We start from the raw sequence: 15,374 nt of genomic DNA, 5'->3' as shown, positions 1-15,374 counted from the left end.
CGGGGGGGCGGAGCTAAAATGCCGGCCACACCCCTCTCTGTGACTCTGCCTTTGGGCTCCGCGCGCGGTGCGATGGTGTCCCCACGGGATCAAATTTCAGCGTCACAGCTGGGGGCTGGCTTCGCGGTCCCTGATGGGACAGCATGAGCAGGTGGTATGTGGTAGGTGCGGGTAGAAGGGAGTGGGGAGCCTGGCGGGCTCAGGACTCACGGCCCCGGGGGCGGGGCCCAGGCCAATGACCCCGCCCCCTTCCCCGAATTCCCCCGGGAGGGACTTCGGGAGGAACGGCGGATGCCGGTCGAGGAGGGGGGCTCGACTGGGACCTGCCTGCAGGTGGCGTTCAGAAATGCGCTTCCCTTTTCCCCTCTAAGCCTCCCAGGGCTCTTATCCTCCCCAGGTCCCAGGTTCTCAGCGTGACAAACAAGGACAAACATTGATGGCATGGATTAATTTACTTAATCACAACAACCCAGTAAGGTGGATAGTATGACATCCCATTTTTCTAGTTGGGGAGGCATCAGAGAGGTTCAATAACTCCTCCAATATCACACAGCTAGGAAGGGGCAGAGCTAGGATTTGAACCCAGGCCAGCCAGCTGGAGGGTCTCCTTGCTTAATCATCATGCTGTACATGCTCACTGAAAGGAAGGGCCTCCCTGAGGCAGTGACTCTTGAAGGGGTAGCCTAGAAGATTTTACCGAGGAGATGCTAAGTAGGGTTTTGAAGGGTACATACGAGTCTTCCAGGAGGGCTGGGCCAGGGGAAGGATACTAGAGAGCCCAGCAAGGGAAGAAGAGGAGAAGGGCCTAGAGTGTGACCTTTCTGACTGACTGTGACCTAGGGCGAGATGCCCTTCACCTGGATGAAAGTTTTTCCAGGCAGACCTGCCCCAGCTTTGTCCATCTGTGCCAGCCCTCACAACAAGGGCAAGGGGTATGGACGTGAGACCCAGAGCTGAGTTCTTTCCTGTTCCCAGCCTCACCTAGCACAGGCCTGGGCCTCCATTCAGCTAACATTTATTGAATAGTTATGTCCTACCTCTCCTGCCCACACTCTATGGCTCCCATCTACCTGGGGAGCCAGGGCCAGACTTCCCAGCTTGGCTTTCACTGCCCACTTGTGCTGGCCTGCAAACCTCCTGCCACTTCCTCTTGGCCCTGCCTCCAACCATCCTGAATTTCTCAACACAGGGCACGTGGTTCCACACCTACCAGCTTCGGCACAGGCTGCCTCCTGCCAGGAGCTCCCTTCCTTTCGGGCTCAACGTTAAGATCCCTTTTTTCTTGTAGGCTCTTCTGAGGCCTTACCTCCTCCTGTGGGGTCTTCTGGGTCCTTCTAACTGCCCAACCCAACCCCTGGGGCTGAGATCCTCTTCCATCTGGCTCAGCTCGGGCTCCTACCCTAACTGGGAGGCCCTGTGTTGAGGGCCGAGGCCTCTCTGGGGCGCTAGGGAGGGTCTGGGAGTGTCAGGACATGGGGGCTCATCTCAGGGCAGCCTCCTGTCCCCTCTACTGGAAGCAACCCCCTTCTGGCTGGCCTACCGCAGGACCCAGACTTCTCCAGGCCTCTCTACTGCTGCCCTCTCTCTCCCTCCAACGTGGGTTCACCTGCTAACAGGAAGTGTGACAAGTACTTGGGTTCGTTGAGGGACTGCCCTGGGGAGTGGGGAGCTGGGAGGACCTGGAGTCCTCTGCGCTGGCCTTCAGGAAGCCCCCCGTCCCCAGGTTCTTCTTCAGACAAGACCTTGGATTATACCATCCACTGGTCTAGGACCTCAGAGCCGGAGGCCTTGGGGCCGGCTGCTTCTGAGGACACAGTGACCAGCGTAGACTGGAAGCCAGGGAGGGACTTGAGGTCGCAGTCACGTGAGGCTTCCCCCTTCCCCGACCCAGACCCACAGGAGCACTCTAATGACCAGGACCTTCTGAAGAGACATCACAGCGTCGTCGCTAAGGTCACCCCTACCCCGAAACCCTTTCCTGCTGCACCACAATCCACTGCTGTAGGGCTTGGAGGAGGGTGTGGGGCCGGGGGGGTGTCTTCCTCAAGAACCCTCACATGGTGTGTCCTCAGCGCCCAGAACAGCACCCAGCACTCAGCAGGCCGGCATTGAAAATGTCTTAAATGCGTAGATGAAGGAATGAATAGAACAGATGTGTGATCGTGTGTCTGATCTCTGGGTGTCACTGTCTGTGTGTCTGTGTGGTTGTGATTGTGTGTCTGAGATGGGTGTGAGTGGATGCTCTGGGTCTTATGACTTAGCCTGCACGGTTGTGTCTGAGGTTGTGGAGATGGTTGTGTTTCAATGACCGTGTGTGGATGTGTGTCAGGCACTATTGCTGTCCCCTGGAAACGTTGTTGATGTCATTTGCCCCTAAGTAGGAGCCCAAATAAGAGATGGGGCTCCACAGGTGTGTGCTGTCATGGGCAGCCCACAGGCCCACACACAAAGGGGACAAGCCACACAAGTGCCCTTCTGAGCATGTGCAGGCCAGGGGGGTGCATGTATGTGCCTAGAGGCAGCTTTGGCTGCACTCTGGGTCTGAGACACTCAGAACTCAGCAGCCCCAACTCCTGTGCAACAGCCCCACGCTGGGTTGGGGTGAGTGGAGAGGCAGCCAGGGATGAATTTCTACTGCCCCCCTTCTCTAGAAGCCCTTGGAGAGCAGCTCTTCCAAAATCAAAGGTGAGGACCCTTCCTCTCAACAAGACTGCCTGCCTGTTCCTACTTCCACCCTCTGCCCCAATGTTGGCAGGCCTCTGCCATTGCCACTCGTTCATCAGCTGACTCTTGCCCCTGACCTTGCCCTCCATCATTGTCCCCGACTTTGACTCCTATTCCTGCCTCTACTCAGCCTCGATGGACCCTCACTCCTAAACTTGCTCCCTACCCTGAGCCTCTGCTGACCTCTGCCCTGCCGTTGCCCCTGCCCCCACCCCTCCCAGCCTCCGTTGACCCTCACCTCTGCCCACAGTTAAGTCCACTGCGATGATTCCTGATGCCCAGAAGCTCCTGCGGTGCGAACTGGAGTCACTCAAGAGCCAGCTACAGGCCCAGACCAAGGTGAGCCGCCTGGGCCCCACCTTGGCAACCTCTGCCCCTGTTGCCCCCCCACCCCACTCCTGCCCCCAAGCCTGACCTCTTCCCCTAAGGCTTTCGAGTTCCTCAACCACTCGGTGACCATGTTGGAGAAAGAGAGCTGTCTGCAGCAAATCAAGATCCAACAGCTTGAAGGTAAGCACTTGCCCAGGGCCGAGGGCAGGCTGGAGGCCGGTCCTGTCCAGGCCAGCCGGGTGAGGGCGAGGGAAGTGGCAGAGCCTGGGTTCAGGGCCGGGGTCTGGCCAGGGTTAGGGCAGACTGGGTTGAAAGCTCGGCTCGGGCTGTGCTTGGGCTCAGGCAAGGTCTTACCCAATGTGCAGAGGTGCTGGGCGCCACGATCCGTCAGCCGGGCAAGGAGGGACACAAGTGGGGCATGGAGCAGGGACAGCAGGAGCTGTACGGGGCCCTGGCGCAAGGCCTGCAGGGGCTTCAGAAGACCCTCCGAGAGAGCGAGGAGGTGCAGAGGGCCCGCACCACGCGCTGCCTGCAGCTGCTGGCCCAGGAGATCCGGGACAGGTGGGCCTCGCCAGGAGGGCGGCCTGGAGGTTGCAGCAGGAAAGGGAGGCCAGGGAGGGGGAGGGGGAGGCGGGATGGAGAGAGGCCTGGGGAAGGGAGCCTGGGGGGCCAAGGAAGGGATGGAGGGAGACAGGAGGCAGTGGGTGAGATGTGGGAGACTGGGTGGCCAGAAGGCAGGGAAGACAGGAGGCTGGAGGTGGGGTGGGGAGGGAGGCCAGGGGATCAGGAAGCCGGGGGTGGTGTGGGAAGCTGGAGGGAGGGAAGGTTGAGGGGGGCAGAGGCTGGGGGTATGGGAGGTCGGGGGGAGATGGGAGTCAAAGGAACAGGAGGCTGGAGGTCAGGAGGCGAGGACAGGGGGCTGGGGGGTTTGGAGTTGGAGGAATACTAGTAGGAGGGGAAAGGTGGGTGAGCAGGTCGGAAGAGGAAACAGAGCCTGGGGGACAAGTGGTTGAACAGATGGGAGCATAGGAGGTAGAGGAGACTTCAGGAGATAAGTGGGCAAATGAGAGGCCAGGAGGCCAGGATGTTGGAGGCCAGGGGCCGGGCTGGGAGGATGGGTCTAGGCTGCACTGTCCCCTCAGCAAGAAGTTCCTGTGGGAGGAGCTGGAGCTGGTGCGGGAGGAGGTGACCTTCATCTATCAAAAGCTTCGTGAGTGCCCGGAGCCAACAGCCGGGAGGGGGGTGCTTCTGTGGCCCCGGCCCCCCTGAGTCCCCTCCCCCCACAGAGACGCAGGAGGAGGAGATCACGGAGAACCTGCTGAACATCCAGAAGATGCAGAAGAACCAGGTGAAGTGCCGCAAGGTGAGCGGAGAGGACGGGGACCCTGCATGAGCTGGCAGGGGGGAATCTCTGCCGGCCTCCACCATCGGACTGGAGCTAGAAGGCCTGGGTTCAAATCTCAGCTCTGCCACTTACTGCTATGTGACTGTGGGCAAGCCTCTTCACATCTCTGGGCCTCAATGTCCTCATGTGTAGAATGGTCATAACGACACATCCCTACCTGAAGGGGCAGCTGCATGTAACGAGTGCATGGCATGGTCACCTGTCACCATCGTCGTCATTACTCTTGCTATTCTCTCATCCCCTGTGCCCCAGGTCCTGACCAAGATGAAGCAGCAGGGGTACGAGGCATCCAACTGGCCGGAGACTGAGGAGATGCCTCCAGGAGGCAATGGCTCCTGGAGGGATGACCTCAAGAAGGAGCTGAGTGACATATGGTGATGCCCAGCTCCCACCCTCACCTCTGACCCCTGACCCTCATGTGCCCTGCCCTCCCCCGAGTCAGATCAAGCAGCGACCACCCAAACCTGGAACCCATCAGAGTCCAGACCTCGCTCTCCTCCCAAGACTCCCCTCCCCCTCTGTCCCCACCGCAGCCCCCTGCCCCAGGCCTCAACAGCCGAGTCTCCCCCTCGGCCCCAGCTCCCCCTCTGCCCGCAGGTCCGCTGTTCACGTGCTGCAGAACTCCTTTGACGGCCTCACCCTGTCCTCGGGGGGCTGCCCCAGGGCCTCGAGCCTCAGAGGTGAGGGGTCAGCCTCCAGCTTCATGCACGGAGGTCCTGTTCAGAAGCCATATTGGGGGTCACGTCTGTTGGGTCTTATTCTGGGATCACTTTACGGAGTCCCTGGCGGCTTCATCCGGGGCTCACTCAGGGTCACTAGGATCTTTTTTAAAGACCAGTGGGGTCAAATTCAAGGGTCACTGATGTCATACTTGGCTGTCACACTCGGTCACATTCAAGGGACACTGGTTTATATTCAGAGGTCACTCAAGGGTCATATTCAGGGTCAGTGCGTGCAGGGTCAGAATTACACCTGCCCCTCCTGCAGGTTACAAGGGGCACCGCTGCCTGAGCCCTCCACGCCCCTCCTGGGACTCCGACTCCGACTCCGACCCGGACCCTTCCCAGCCGTTCAGCAAGAGCCGCTGCTTCCCGCCTGGTGTGCAGCCTCCTCGGCCCCACCCCAACCTGCCCCTCCTGTCCTACCCTGGGATCCCAGTCTGCACCCTCCCAGCTCCCAGCCTGGGCACCTGCTCCCTGACCTCCAGCCCTGGGGGCCCCTGGACCGGGCAGGCTCTGACCCACCCTCTCTCTCCGCAGCCTGAGCAGCCGGGACTGCTCTCCCCGAAGACCCCTCAGAGAGAAAATAAACTAGCCGAGACCCTTCTCCACCCGTGGGCCGTTGCTCCTGCTGCTTCCTGTGCCTGGGAACGACCCCCCTCCCCCCAGTTTACTCCCCAGTGTTGGGGAGCGTGCAGAGACCCCAGGAGCTGTTTGGGATGCATGGGCCTAGGGTCAAGGGACAGTGTGAGGCCAGATTTAGTCTATGACAAGGTCAGAGGGCAATCTGTCCAGGTATGAGGGACCAGACAGGCTCTTCCACATTAGCCACCAGCCTTCCTTTCTGGAGGGCCGTGGCGATCTGGCTTGTTGCCCCTACTGCCCAAGTGGGGAAACTGAGCTCCGAGGAGGTCTTGCTCTGCCGCCCCGCCCTCCTCGTCCCCTCAGCCTCCTCCCCACCCAAGATCCTCCGTCTCAACCTCCGTTCTTTCATTCTCACCGGAATCTTTTCTGACACGCTCCGCCCCCCAGAGCAGCCGAGGCCCCGCCCCGGATTACGCTAATGACTCGCGGCGAGGCCCCGCCCCACGGGGCTATGCAAATAAGGCGCCTGGAGGCCCCGCCCCCCGGGCGGCCGCGGAGTCTGCGCGGCGCGGGCGGACGGGCCCTCGGCGTCTCCGCGTCCGCGTCCGCCCGCTGGGTCGGCTGTCTGTCCGTCCGTCCCGCCGCGCCGGGGCTGTCCAGGCGGAGTCGGGGCTCCGCGGCGGCAGCCTCGATCCGGTGAGGGGGAGGGGCTTGGGGCGCCACCCCCATCCCCTCTGGCGGGCTTCTGACTCCGGTCTGTCTGTCTGTCTGTCTGCCCGGGTTTGGGTTCCTGCGGGTCGGTCCCCTGAGGGTCCAGCGCGAGGCGGGGGAGGGGAGGCGGCGAGCTGAGGCTTGGGGACCCCGGGCTGGGGGAGGGGAGCGTGCGGAGGGGACCCTGGGCTTGAGAAGCCAGGCGGCGGTGGGGAGGGTGACTGTGATTATGTGCTTGTCATTAGGTGTCAGTGTGTGGTTGTGTAACTGTCATTGTGTGGCTTCGGGGGGTGTCCGTGTGGTGTGTGTGTGGCTGTCATTGTGTGGCTGTCGCCGTGGGTGTCACCGTGCTGGTGTGTGTGTCTGTGTTGTGTGACTGCTCTCACTGTGATTGTGTGGCTGTCTTGGTGTCTCTGTGGCTGTGTGCCTATGACTGTCGTGATGTGGCTGCTGTTGTGTGTTCCTTCTGAGGGTGGGGGGCCGTTTTTGTGTTCTAGTGTATGCCTGTGATCATGCACCTTTCTTGTGTGGCTGGGTGGCTTCTGTGTGTGAGTCGGTGTCATGGTCCACGTATGTGCCCTTGGCTGGCCATGTGGCTGTGGTTGTAGATGGCACCGTGTCTCTCCTATGACTATCAGTGTGGACGAGAGACTTAACATGTGTGGCTATCATTGAGTGTCTTGTAATTGGGGGTGTGACACTGTGACCAGTTCTATGACCCCCATTGTGTGTGGTGACTCTTTCTGATGTGACTCTTAAGTGTGTTGGCAGCCCTGAGTCTATGTCCCTCATGGTGGTGGGGTGAGGGCTTGTGGGGACCGGATGTGGGGCTGCGAGGTGTGTGAAGGACCTCTTGTTGTGTCCCTGTGACTGTGTGTGTGGGGGGGAGTAGTTGTTTGATCTGTGTGGGTGTCAGTGACCAGTGACAGGCTGTGTGCACACTGTGCTGTGAGTGTGGTATTTGGGATGGAGGCTGTGGCTGAGTTGTGTACTCTGGGGGTGTCAGTGTGTGTGATTGTGTCTCTGGGAGGGTAAGGGGGCCGTGGCCAGGTGGGCACCTGGGATCTCTGGTGACCCTCACCGCTTATGTCATGCCACAGAGCAAGCTGCGTGGATGGGGCACTGGACCCAGAGTGCCTGCCCTCACTTGCCCGGGCCTCAGGTTGCACGTCTGTGCAATGGGGGTGACCATCCCTGTCCTGCTGGCCGCCAGGAGCGGCTGTGAGTCTGTGGGTGTGGCGGCAGTGGCCTGTGGGAAGCCATAGGGCCCTTTCACAGGTGAGGGCAGCTGGGAGAATGGGTCAAGCAGGTGTGACTGTGTTGGCCCTTCACTGCTGGACTTGGGGGAGGGGGGAGCACGTGGGGGGGAGATAGCCCCCTCGTGATCCAGGGAGGCAGACGGGCTGGGAGGAGGGGGGGAGGGAGAGAGGGAGAGGCAGCTGGGAGAGAAGGAGGGCCTGGCCATCAGCCCAAACCAGTCAGGCACAGCCCATGGGGACTGGAGAGAGAGGCGCCTGTGGGCCATGGGGGAGGGGCCTGGTGGGGGTGGGGGACACAGCATGGGGTCCCCTGTAAAATGCGTGGGGAAAGAGGATGGGGTCTCCTAAAAACCAGTGGGGGCGAGGACCCTTTTAAAGGGACCCTTCTGTGTGGAGGAGAGGTCCCCATTAAGCTGGAGGTCTTCAAAAGCCCAAGGGGGAGGGGCTGGCCCCGTGGCCGAGTGGTTGAGTTCGCGCGCTCCGCTGCGGCGGCCCAGAGTTCGGATCCTGGGCGCGGACATGGCACCGCTCGTCAGGCCACGTTAAGGCGGCGTACCACACCCCACAACTAGAAGGACATGCAACTAAGATATACAACTGTGTGTGTGTGGGTGGGGGGGGGGTGGGGGAGATAAAGCAGAAAAAAAAAGATTGGCATCAGTTGTTAGCCCAGGTGCCATCCTTAAAAAAAAAAAAAAAAGATTGGCAACAGTTGTTAGCCCAGGTGCCAATCTTTAAGGAAAAAAGAAAAAAGGCAAGGGGAGGGGTCCCGCTTGGTAAGGAGGACAGACCCTCCTGAAGGGTATGGGGTGGGAATCTCTGATGTAGGCTGTGAGAGCAGAAGACTGCTAGAGAATCTGTGGGGTCCCTGGAAGAGGCTGAGCCGAGCCTCTTGTTCAGGGGAGGCCGGAGCCTCCAATGGGCAGGGGCGTGGCCAGAAGGCTTAGGGGGCGGGGCCATGGCTCCTAGTGGGTGTGGCCAGAGGACTCCACCGAGGCGGGTGTCCCGAGCCTCCCCCTAGGCCGGGCCCTGGTGGCCCCACTCCCTCACGCCTCCGCAGGCCCGGCCTTCGCCATGGCGGGAGGGAGACCGCAGCTGAAGAGGAGTTTCTCCATCATTCCCTGCTTCGTCTTCGTGGAGGTGAGGAGCTGGTCCCTCCCCAGACCCCCAGGGGGGAAGAGGTGCATTCAGAAGTGTCACTCCGGGGCTCCAAACCCGCTCTGCCCAGCCTTACTGAGGGCACCTCACATACCCTCCTGAGCCTCAGTTTCCTCATCTGTCAAATGGGCATAGAGTCCTTCTTTCCTAGGGCTGTTCTGAAGGTGAAATGTTTTAATTCGCAGAGGTTTAGGCTGATGCCCCACGCACAGTAAGGGTTGTACCTGTGGGAGCTGCTAGGACTTCTCCTATTAGCCTTATTTCTTTCCCTGTTGGTCTGTCCCTCCACCACCCACTGTCTATCTCTCTGGTCTGAGCCCTGGCGCTGTCCTCGCTCTCCCTCCGCAATGTCATCTCCTCTCTTCCTCTCTCTCTTTCTTCTCCTTCAGTCTTCATCTCTTTCTTCGTGTCTCCCAGGCCCCAACCCTTCTCTCACCTCCTTCCCCACCTCTCTCTCTCTCTGTTGCTTTTCCTCAGTCTTGATCTCTCTCTGTCTCTCTCCCTCATCTCTGTCTCTCTCCATCTTTGTGTCTCTGTCTCTATGGCCCCAGCTCAGGCCTGACCCTCTTTCTTCTCTCTCCGTCTCTCTCCGCCCTCCCCGGCTGGGCAACAGTCGGTGTTGCTGGGCGTCGTGGTCCTGCTGGCTTACCGTCTGGAGTTCACTGACACCTTCCCCGTGCACACCCAGGGCTTCTTCTGTTATGACAGTACCTACGCCAAGCCCTACCCCGGGCCTGAGGCTGCCAGCCGAGCGCCTCCCGCACTCATCTACGCCCTGGTCACGGCGGGGCCCACCCTCACGGTGAGATGGGGGGTAGCCTGAGTCCGAATGTGGGGAGCACCTCCCAGGAGGCAGCAGGGCCAGGTGGAGCTGGGCGGAGGGCTGGGCTGGATGGCCAGAAGACCCCGCCTTGGTCTTGCCCACAGATCCTGCTGGGGGAGCTGGCCCGTGCCTTTTTCCCTGCGCCACCTTCCAGTGTCCCCATCATCGGGGAGAGCACCATCGTGTCCGGGGCCTGCTGCCGCTTCAGCCCCCCGCTGCGGAGGCTGGTCCGCTTTCTGGGTGAGTGACGCAGCCAGGGGTCAGAGGGTTATAAGCCCAGCTCAGCCATAATAAGAATTCCAAGGGGAAGAGGGCCTAGAATTACCGTGATGGCGACTTCAAGGGACAAAGAGGGACTTGGGCTCAGGCCAGGCAGAGTTGGGGTCCTAAGGACATGGGAGGGGCCCAAACCAACTATGACGGCAGCTGTAAGAGGAGGGCCCTAAATTCCCACAATGGCAGTCTCAGATGGAGAGACTGTCCTTGAGACCCCGGCTGTGCTTCAGATGTGGTCCTAGCCCCAGGGGAGGCCATGGGGGAGGGGAGGGGCAGAGCTCATCCTTAATGGTGGTCCCTGTGGCAGCGGGCTGGGCATGCAGATCTGGCTGATCAGTGACCTAGGGGAAATGTGGTCAACTCAGTAACAGCGAGTCCAGGGGCAGGTATAAAGAAGCCAAGAAATGCCATCGGGTGGTCCTAGGAGGTCCTGGCATGGGCCCAATCCTGATGTAATGCTGTTGAGGGGTCCCAGCCCACCTAAATGGGGTTCTAGGGAGAGCCCACTGGTGACATAGTGGTAATCCCAGAGGAACAGAGGCCCGGTGTACTGTAATGAGGGTCCCAGGGGCAAGAGGCCCAGAGTGCCAATGTGGTGGTCCCAAGGGAAGACGGCTGTAAATCAGAGGCCCAAATGGGCCTTAAGGGGGCTCAGAGGAGGAGGGTCACTGGGACATGAGGGCCCCGGGCATGAACGCCCTCTCCCACCCCACCCCCAGGGGTCTACTCCTTCGGCCTCTTCACCACGACCATCTTCGCCAACGCGGGGCAGGTGGTGACCGGCAACCCCACGCCGCACTTCCTGTCCGTGTGCCGCCCGAACTACACGGCCCTGGGCTGCCCGCCGCCCTCACCCGACCGCCCGGGGCCCGACCGCTTCGTCACAGACCAGGGTGCCTGCGCCGGCAGCCCCAGCCTGGTGGCCGCTGCACGCCGCGCCTTCCCCTGCAAGGACGCGGCCCTTTGCGCCTACGCGGTCACCTACACGGCGGTGAGCCCCGAATTGGGGGCATGGCGGTGGGGGTGGCGGGCGGGGAGGAGGCCACCTGGACTAGCACTTCCAATCCTCGGTGGGGCGAGGCCACGCCCCGGCGCTGTGACACCACCCCGAGGGCGGAGTCTGCCCGCTAGAGGCTCTGACTCCTCCCCTCGGGCCTCGGCCACGCCCCCGAGTCTGGTTTGCGGTGGTCTTGACTGCGCGCCTTGGTGTCTGGCCATGCCTCCTGACCCGGTAATGCCGCCCCCCAGGAGGCTGTTGGCTCCGCCCTGTGGGACCAGGATACAGTCCCTGGAGCCTAGTCACGTCCCCAGGATGCTAAGGGTCCTGGATAGTAGCTGAGACTCTGGGCTGATGGGTTTTCAACTCCGCCTCCTGGAGTCTTCGCCCCACCCATTCTCGCCCTTTGTTGGCCTGGCCACGCCCCTGACTGTTGACTCTGTCCCTGCTGTTCGCTGGTCACATCTTCTGCTGCTTTGACTTCTTTTTTGGTGTGGGGACTTCTAACCCTGTCGGTGGTCCCCTGGGGTTTGGGGATTCCACCTCCTGGGGCTCCTGCACCCGCCCCTTTGGCAGTAACTCCACCCTCTGGTTCTTTGGCCGACCCCTAACCCAACAAGCATCTTTCCCCCATTTGTGACTGGTCCAAGGGAGACCTGGACCCCAGGCCCTGTCTACTGCTATTTGGTGCTCTAGCCACGCCCCCAGCCCTGCAAGGGCCCTCTGGGAGTCCGTGACTCCATCCTCTGAACCCTTGTCCCGCTGGCTCAGTTCTCTGGAGCCCCTGGCCACAGCCTCCAGCCCCAATGCTGCTCCTGGGGATTCTGGCCCGGAACGCAGTGGCCACTTGGGGTCAGCAACTGCGCTGCCACGTGGCCCCTGACCAGTCCTGCTCCTGCAGATGTACGTGACTCTCGTGTTCCGCGTGAAGGGCTCGCGCCTGGTCAAACCCTCACTCTGCCTGGCCCTGCTGTGCCCTGCCTTCCTGGTGGGCGTGGTCCGCGTGGCCGAGTACCGCAACCACTGGTCCGACGTGCTGGCCGGCTTTCTGACCGGGGCGGCCATCGCCACCTTTCTGGTGAGCCCTCTTCCCACTCATCCCAGTATGGGAGACACTCCATCAGCTCCCAAGAGGGAGGACCGCATGATGGTGAAGGGTGTGGACTTTCTGTGACCTTGGGCAAGTCCCTTAAGCTTCCCTTGCCTGGATGGTCTCATCTGTGAAGTGGGTTAACAGGACTGGAACCACGTGCGAGGGAGGCACTCGCTTTGAGTGTCAAATTTAAGGGTGACTCCAAACACTCAATAATCAAGATAAATACTATTTTCATGAAACATTTAAAAAAATCAAAATTAATGTAAAAAACCCATAATGTACCAAATATCAAATATTTAAATAAAGACAGGCTCAGATCCTGCCCTGCACAACTCAGCCTTATTTACCTCCCTCTCATCCCAGCCCTGTGGAATAAACAATGATAGCACCCACCTCTTAGTAAAGTGGAGAGAATAGTGCTTGGCACATGGTAAACACTGTAAAAATGTTAGCTGTGAGGCCAGCCCAGTGGCCTAGTGGTTGCATTTGGTGCATTCCGCTTCAGCAGCCGGGGTTCAGTTCCCAGCCATGGACCTACACCCTTTGTTGGCAGCCATGCTGTGGTGGTGACCCACATATGAAATAGAGGAAGACTGGCACAGATGTTAGCTCAGAGCCTATCTTCCTCAGCAAAAAAAAAAAAAAAGTTTTTGAAAACCTGAGCCTCAGTTTCTGTATCTGAAAAATGGGCATGGCATTTATACAACTCCTGCCTTATTGGCCTTGGGCCTCAACACGCCCCCTCTCCCTCTGTCCCAGGTCACTTGCGTCGTGCACAACTTCCAGAGCCGGCCACCCTCTGGCCGAAGGCTCTCCCCCTGGGAGGACCTGGGCCAAGCCCCCACCATGGACAACCCCCTCGAAAAGTTAAGTGTAGCCCAGGTAAGGGGGGCCGGGGGCTGCTCCCGGCTGGAGAGGGTGGTGGGTGGAGGGGGACCAAGGAGGCAGGTAGTCAGGCAAGAGGTGGGGGTCTCAGGGCCGTGGGGAGGTGAAGAGGTCACTCATCTCTGTGGACATGGGTCCTGGGGGACAGTCCCACGGAATAGGAGGGTGTGGCTCTCTCTCCCTCCCAAGGGGACATGGTTAACCCTGAGAACTCTGGTTGTTTTTTCCACTGGGCTCACTGCCCGCTGAACCTCTCGTGGCTGTGGCCGGCGGGGCCCGAGGGGGCCACTAGCCCCTTCCCTCTGCCTCTTTGTCTCAGGAACCCGAGGCCTGCAGGCCGCATTCGACACCGGCACGGCTCACCCCATCCAGTGAGTGTTGAGGGAGTGGGAGGATAAACGGGGGGACTTTCAGATGGCAGTCACTGCCGCAGGGGTCTCACCTCTGACTCGTGGTCCCCTGCCAAGCTTTCTGATCCCCTGACCTCTGACTCTTGACCCCTAGAGCCGCAGAACTGCGCCCGCCGTGGCCACCTGATCCCCAGCTGCGTGTCCTCCAGGGCTCCAGCCATGTGTTCGTCGCCCCGTGTGCCCCGCCCTCGATTGAGGTCTGAGCCCACACCCCTGCCGCTGCCCCTGCCACTGCCCGCGCCCACCCCCAGCCAGGGCCCCTCACCCTCCTCCCCTGGGCCTGGGGGGCCAGGTGGGGGTGGTGGACGTGGCCGGAAGCTGCTGCTGCCCACACCCCTCCTGCGGGACCTGTACACCCTTAGTGGACTCTATCCGTCCCCCTTCCACCGGGACAACTTCAGCCCATACCTGTTCGCCAGCCGCGACCACCTGCTGTGAGGCCCGACCGCCCACCCAGAATCTGCCCGGCCCCATTTCTTCCCTGCCACACGTGTGTGTGCGTGTGCCGTGTGAGTGCCAAAGCCCTCTGTCCCCAAACCAGCCAGGCCCAGACATAAGAGGATGGTTGGCAGGACACCTGGGGGACCCCCTGCCTCTCTTGCCCCCTGGGACACCCAAGTGGGCATAACTGGAAGGTGGGCCCTTGCCCCTAGGATTGCCCTTTTAAAGTCCAAAGCCTGACCCCATTGGCCATCGCCCAGCCAATGGGAGCCCCCAGTTCTCAGAATCCTAACCAAAAGGAGTTTATTGCAGCCAATGGGAGCCTCCCTCTCACTTCTTAGAATCCTCAGGCAAGAGGGCAACTCCAGCCAGTGTTGGGCATCTGAACATCCAATAGGAGTCGTTGGTTTTCAGAATTTTTAGGGTGGGTGGGTATGATTCCAGTCAATGGGGGACCGCCCATGTCTAAGCCTGTGCAAAGGAGAGTAGGGAGATGGGTCATCCTTTGTCATCTCATCCTCTCTCCTCAGCATCAGAGAGTCCAGCCAGAGGGTGGGGGGCAGGCTCCCCCGTGGCAGGGACCTCGGGGCACCCCTCTCCCCCAGCTCCTCCCCGACATGCACCCTCTTCCCCCGTCCCTCCTAACTCCCTACTTAGGCAGGGCTTGCCCCACTTCAAAGGTTTTGGGGTTCAGGGTGCTGTGTCTCTTCTTGCCTGTGCCCAAGTCCCCCCAAACCCTTCTATTATTTATTATGGCTGTGGGAAAGGACTTTTTTTTCTTGGAACCCCCCGTGCTCTTCACACTGCTCCCCCGTGCCTCAGCCTCCTGCTGATGTGCCATCCCAGGGGGCATGGGGGGGGGCAGAGAGGGCTCCCTCACCGCAGGTGGCCAAAGGCAGTGGGCAGCAGAGACACTGCCCCCCCTTCCTGCCCTCTCCTCCTCTTTAATAAAGACCTGTTTGTAACAGAAGTGTGGCCACCTGCCTTCCTCTCCTGGGTGGTGAGATGTGGAGGTCTTTAATCATGGGTCTGGGTGTCGGTGAGGCTGGGTGGCGGTGTATTGTCCCAGTGTGTCTGAGGGCGATTGTGGAGATGCAGTGTGGGGCCAGAGACTTGGGTTTAAGTCCTGGCTCGGCATTTCCTGGTTGTGTGGCTTCAGGAAAGTTAATTACCCTTTCTGTGCCCTTGTTTCTTCATCTGTCAAATGCGGACAGCCCCACAAGCCACACGTAAGGCACACGGTGAGGGGCCTCATGTGACTGTCTTCCCCCAGCACTTGGCCTGCTTCTGACCACAGCCAGGGCACAGAGGGCACAGGGCATATGGTGAGGGGACCCTGACAGTCCTGATAGCAAAAGGGGATGCTGAGGGCATCAGAACCTCTAGCCAAACCCCTGGCTGCCCGTGCACAGCTCAGCCTTATTTACCTCCACCTTGTCCCAGCGCTGTGGAATAAATGAAAATAGAACCCACATCTTAATAAAGTGGAGAGAGTGGTGCTCAGCCATTGATGAGAGCAGGAGTTCTGATTATGAGCTTGTATTGAGTCCCAACG

At 60.3% G+C, this 15,374-nt stretch overlaps 2 protein-coding genes across 14 annotated transcripts; both read left to right on the top strand.

Annotated features, from left to right (window-relative positions):
* Positions 1–16: 16 nt before the first annotated feature.
* On the top strand, positions 17–5,795 carry CCDC159 (coiled-coil domain containing 159). 6 transcript variants are annotated; one of them, XM_070273101.1, is made up of 13 exons: positions 17–151; positions 1,546–1,636; positions 1,724–1,953; positions 2,652–2,685; positions 2,975–3,063; positions 3,153–3,234; positions 3,420–3,615; positions 4,197–4,264; positions 4,341–4,417; positions 4,712–4,833; positions 5,057–5,139; positions 5,447–5,557; positions 5,719–5,795. In XM_070273101.1, the coding sequence occupies exons 1-13, from the start codon at positions 134–136 to the stop codon at positions 5,721–5,723; spliced, it is 1,206 nt and encodes a 401-aa protein (XP_070129202.1). In that variant the 5' UTR covers positions 17–133; the 3' UTR covers positions 5,724–5,795. The 6 variants fall into 6 exon arrangements, with proteins under 6 accessions (XP_070129202.1, XP_070129200.1, XP_014597296.1 ...); XM_070273099.1 differs by having other exon boundaries at positions 17–154; XM_014741810.3 differs by having other exon boundaries at positions 17–154; positions 1,518–1,636.
* Positions 5,796–5,929: 134 nt separating this feature from the next.
* Positions 5,930–14,789, top strand: PLPPR2 (phospholipid phosphatase related 2). 8 transcript variants are annotated; one of them, XR_001381197.3, is made up of 11 exons: positions 5,930–6,459; positions 7,575–7,752; positions 8,794–8,873; positions 9,505–9,693; positions 9,819–9,954; positions 10,710–10,981; positions 11,889–12,065; positions 12,843–12,949; positions 13,288–13,339; positions 13,473–13,575; positions 13,741–14,789. XR_001381197.3 is itself a non-coding variant. In XM_023645372.2 (11 exons), the coding sequence occupies exons 3-11, from the start codon at positions 8,808–8,810 to the stop codon at positions 13,814–13,816; spliced, it is 1,194 nt and encodes a 397-aa protein (XP_023501140.1). In that variant the 5' UTR covers positions 6,269–6,459; positions 7,575–7,752; positions 8,794–8,807; the 3' UTR covers positions 13,817–14,789. The 8 variants fall into 8 exon arrangements, 7 of the variants coding, with proteins under 7 accessions (XP_023501138.1, XP_023501140.1, XP_014597299.1 ...); XM_023645372.2 differs by having other exon boundaries at positions 6,269–6,459; positions 12,843–12,965; XM_070273096.1 differs by having other exon boundaries at positions 6,308–6,459; positions 8,755–8,873; positions 12,843–12,965.
* The last annotated feature ends 585 nt before the right edge of the window (positions 14,790–15,374 follow it).

Source organism: Equus caballus, chromosome 7 (assembly GCF_041296265.1).
Source record: "Equus caballus isolate H_3958 breed thoroughbred chromosome 7, TB-T2T, whole genome shotgun sequence".
Taxonomy (NCBI): Eukaryota; Metazoa; Chordata; class Mammalia; order Perissodactyla; family Equidae; genus Equus; species Equus caballus.
The sequence above is the reverse complement of the archived record's forward strand: the minus strand, read 5'-3'. Positions and strand labels throughout refer to the sequence as shown.